The sequence below is a fragment of the Pollachius pollachius genome (genome assembly GCF_949987615.1).
Source record: "Pollachius pollachius genome assembly, chromosome: 8".
Classification (NCBI taxonomy): Eukaryota; Metazoa; Chordata; class Actinopteri; order Gadiformes; family Gadidae; genus Pollachius; species Pollachius pollachius.
The window spans coordinates 24,975,892-24,980,891 of NC_136941.1; the positions used below are offsets into that span (position 1 = coordinate 24,975,892).

At 52.2% G+C, this 5,000-nt stretch overlaps 1 protein-coding gene across 1 annotated transcript in view; it reads right to left on the minus strand.

Annotated features, from left to right (window-relative positions):
- The window catches only part of atp2b3b (ATPase plasma membrane Ca2+ transporting 3b), a gene marked incomplete at both ends in the record, with an annotated part of 41,150 nt that overhangs the window by 18,605 nt on the left and 17,545 nt on the right, over positions 1 to 5,000 (minus strand). Inside the window, 3 exons of the mRNA XM_079741193.1 lie at positions 400 to 611; positions 2,922 to 3,135; positions 4,048 to 4,239. Coding sequence (XP_079597319.1) covers positions 400 to 611; positions 2,922 to 3,135; positions 4,048 to 4,239 — 618 coding nt within the window. The remainder of the gene's footprint in view (positions 1 to 399; positions 612 to 2,921; positions 3,136 to 4,047; positions 4,240 to 5,000) is intronic.

Consider the following 5,000-nt stretch of genomic DNA (forward strand, 5'->3'; position numbering starts at 1 on the left):
CTCCCCCTCCTCCTCCTCCTCCTCTTCCTTCTCCTCCTCCTCCTCCCCCTCCTCCTCCTCCTCCTCCTCCTCTTCCTTCTCCTCCTCCTCCTCCTCCTCCCCCTCCTCCTCCTCCTCCTCTTCCTTCTCCTCCTCCTCCTCCCCCTCCTCCTCCTCCTCCTCCTCCTCTTCCTTCTCCTCCTCCTCCTCCCCCTCCCCCTCCTCCTCCTCCTCCTCCTCCTCCTCCCCCTCCTCCTCCTCCTCCTCCTCCTCCTACTCCTCCTCCTCCCCGTCCTCCTCTCCTCCCCCTCCTCCTCCTCCTCCTCCTCCTCCTCCTCCCTCTCCTCTCCTCCTCCTCCCCCTCCTCCTCCTCCTCCTCCTCCTACTCCCCCTCCTCCTCCTCCTCCTCCTCCTCCTCACCTGCATGAGGAAGGTGCCCAGCACGATGGAGCAGAAGATGGGGTTCTTGAAGATGCCGTCGAACACGTTCCTCTCCCCGTGGATCTTGCGGGCGTTGATCTCGTTGAAGAGCTGCATCATGACGAAGACGTTGAAGACGATGGTGTAATGCTCCGAGGGGGGCGCGTGGAGGGGGGCGTTACGGCCACTGTCGATGTTGAAGATGTGCTCGCCTGGGGAGAGGACATGAACACATGAGGACATGAACACATGAGGACATGAGGACATGAGGACACATGAGGACATGAGGACATGAGGACATGAGGACATGAAGACATGAGGACATGAGGACATGAGGACATGAGGACATGAGGACATGAAGACATGAGGACATGAGGACATGAGGACACATGAGGACATGAGGACATGAGGACATGAGGACATGAGGACATGAAGACATGAGGACATGAACACATGAAGACATGAGGACATGAAGACATGAGGACATGAACACATGAACACATGAGGACATGAACACATGAACACATGAGGACATGAACACATGAACACATGAGGACATGAACACATGAGGACATGAACACATGAGGACATGAACACATGAACACATGAGGACATGAACACATGAACACATGAGGACATGAAGACATGAGGACATTAACACATGAAGACATGAACACATGAGGACATGAGGACATGAGGACAGTAACACATGAAGACATGAGGACATGAGGACATGAACACATGAACACATGAGGACATGAGGACATGAGGACATGAGGACATGAAGACATGAGGACATGAACACATGAACACATGAGGACATGAACACATGAGGACATGAAGACATGAACACATGAGGACATGAAGACATGAAGACATGAGGACATGAACACATGAACACATGAGGACATGAACACATGAACACATGAGGACATGAACACATGAACACATGAGGACATGAAGACATGAGGACATGAACACATGAGGACATGAACACATGAACACATGAGGACATGAACACATGAACACATGAGGACATGAAGACATGAGGACATTAACACATGAAGACATGAACACATGAGGACATGAGGACATGAGGACAGTAACACATGAAGACATGAGGACATGAACACATGAACACATGAGGACATGAGGACATGAGGACATGAGGACATGAAGACATGAGGACATGAACACATGAACACATGAGGACATGAACACATGAGGACATGAAGACATGAACACATGAGGACATGAAGACATGAGGACATGAGGACATTAACACATGAAGACATGAAGACATGAGGACATGAACACATGAACACATGAGGCATCGTGTTGTTCTGTGTGCTGGATGAATGGGTTATCTCTTGTAACCCTGTAGTGCTTCTCAGACCAGGGGACAGAGTGGGAGGACTGGGACAGAGTGGGAGGACTGGGAGAGAGTGGGAGGACTGGGACAGAGTGGGAGGACTGGGACAGAGTGGAAGGACTGGGACAGAGTGGGAGGACTGGGACAGAGTTTTCCGATGGATTTGATGGTGAGTATGTCTGAACGCTGACGGGGGGACATGGACAGCTGCTTCTGCCTGGGTCTGGACAGGAGCTTGTCAAAAGGATCGACAGCCAATAGTGTCTCTGAAGGCGGGTCACTCCAAGGAGGCCATCGGAACTCTTGGTTACCTTTAGGTCATCCTGACTACATTTACACACATGTACAGTTCATGCCTGTGTTAGTGTCTTTGTGTGTGCGTGTGCATGCGTGCGTGTCAGTGTCTGCGAATGTGTGTCTGTGTGTGTGTGTGTGCGTGTGTGCACGCGTGTGCGTGTTTGTGCGTTTGTGTTCCAGTGTGTGTGTGTGTGTGTGTGTGCATGTATGTGTTGCCATGTATGTTTGTATATGTGTGTGTGCGTGTGCGTGTGTGTGTGTGTTCATGTGCGTGTGTGAGTGTATTTGTGTATATGTTTGTTTGTGCGTGTGTGTGTTGTGTGTGTGTGTTGTGTGTTGTGTGTGTGTGTGTGTGTGTGTGTGTTTGTGTGTGTGTGTGCGTGCTGGTGTTTGCGTGTTTGTGCACGTGGGTGCGTGCGCATATGTGTGTGTGTGTGTGTGTGCGTGCGTGCGTGTGGGTGTGTGTGTGTGTGCGTGCAGGTGTGTGCGTGCGGGTGCGTGTGTGTGGGTGGGTGCGTGTGTGTGTGTGTGTGCATGTGCATGTGTGTGTGTGTATTTGTGTATATGTGTTTGTTTGTGCGTGTGTGTGTGTGTGTTGTGTGTGTGTGTGTGTGTGGGTGTGTGTTTGTGTGTGCGTGCAGGTGTGTGCGTGCAGGTGCGTGCGTGTGTGTGTGTTGTGTGTGTGCGTGCGTGTGGGTGCGTGCGTGTGTGTGTGTGTTGTGTGTGTGCGTGCGTGTGGGTGCGTGTGTGTGTGTGCGTGTGTATAAGTGCGTGCATGTGTGGGTGTGTGTGCGTCTGTGTGTGTTGTGTGGGTGTGTGCGTGCGTGTGTGGGTGTGTGTTTGTGTGCCGTACCGACGAAGAGCAGGGTGAAGATGATGACTAGCTGGTAGATGCCGTGCCCCAGGATGTTCTTCATCATGGTCAGGGAGATGAGCGGGTTGTTGCGGCCGTAGGGTTTCCGTAGCAACAGGGCCTCGGTGGGGGGCTCGGTGGCCAGGGCGAGCGAGGCGAAGGTGTCCATGATCAGGTTCACCCACAGCATCTGTACCGCCTTGAGGGGAGAGTCCTGAGACACACACACACACACACAGAGTTAGAGCTGCAGAAAGACTTGACACACACACACACACACACGCACACACACACACACGCACACGCACACGCACACGCACACGCACACGCACACGCACACGCACAAACACACACAAACACACGCACACACACGGGGTCAAATGCAAGAGGATCTGAATGAGAAGCAGGGTCTGTTCATTAGCCCCCAGTTAAGAGAAAAGGAATGAGCACAAAGGAGTTTGTGTCTGTTTCATAAAATAATAGGAGACCCACAGTGTGACGACATATATAACTATAAAATACACCTTATAAACACCTCAACTATACTGTACTATACATACTAAACTATACTATATATACTAAACTATACTATTCCATATTACATTATACATATTATACTATACTCTACTATACTCTACAATACTATACTGTATTAAACTTAACTATACTTCTTTATACTGTACTATACTACACTTTACTATATATACTAAACTATACTATTCCATATTATATTATACATATTAAACTATACTATACTATACATAATATGCTGTATCATACTTTACTACATATACTATACTGTACTATACTATATACTGTACTATACTGTAGTATACTACATACTATATATACTGTACTATAGCCTACTATGCTACATACTATATATACTATACTATACTATACTATAGTATACTGTAGTATACTACATACTACGTGCACATTACTTGGCTGTGTCCACATGCTTTAATGATGCTGAAGCTCTTCAGAAGAGTTTGCAGCTACAACTTGTTTGACCTCCAGCAACAATCGTCCGGATGGGAACTATTCTGAGTGCGGGTCAGCACGGCCTCCCAGCGCTCAGCTTCCTCCCAGCCCTGATCCAACTGAGTGGCCCCCCATGGCCCACCTGAGTGATGCACGCGCCGGTGAAGGCCACGATCACCGCCACCACGTTGACCGTCAGCTGGAACTGGAGGAACTTGGAGATGCTGTCGTAGACGTTCCTCCCCCACATCACCGCCTTCACGATGCTGCTGAAGTTGTCGTCCGTCAGGATGATGTCAGAGGCCTCTTTGGCCACATCTGTGCCGGCGATTCCCTGGGGGGGGGGGGGCAGGGGAGGAGAGGGGCAGGAGAGAGGAGAGGGGCAGGATAGGGGCAGGAGTAAAGAGTGGGGCAGGAGAGAGAGGGACAGGAGGGGGACAGAGGGCCAGGAGAGGGGAGAGGGGCAGGAGAGGGGAGAGGGGAAGGAGAGAGGCAGGAGAGGGGAGGAGAGGGGAGGAGAGAGGAGAGAGGAGGAGAGGGGGAGGAGAGAGGAGAGAGGAGGAGAGAGGCAGGAAAGAGGAGGAGAGAAGAGAGGGGGAGGAGAGGAGAGGGGAAGGAGACAGGCAGGAGAGGGGAGGAGAGAGGAGAGGGGGAGGAGAGGGGAGGAGAGAGGAGAAGGGGAGGAGAGGGGAGAAGAGAGGAGAGGGGGAGGAGAGGGGAGGAGAGAGGAGAGGGGGAGGAGAGGGGAGGAGAGAGGAGAGGGGGAGGAGAGGGAAGGAGAGGGGGGGGAGAGAGGAGGAGAGAGGAGGAGAGAGGCAGGAGAGAGGAGGAGAGAGGAGAGGGGGAGGAGAGGGGAGGAGAGGGGAAGGAGACAGGCAGGAGAGGGGAGGAGAGAGGAGGAGAGAGGAGGAGAGGAGGAGAGAGGAGGAGAGGGAAGGAGAGGGGAGGAGAGGGGAGGAGAGGGGGAGGAGAGAGGAGGAGAGAGAAGGAGAGGGGAGGAGAGGGGAGAGGGGGAGGAGAGAGGAGAGGGGGAGGAGAGGGGAGGAGAGAGGAGAGGGGGAGGAGAGGGGAGGAGAGAGGAGAGGGGGAGGAGAG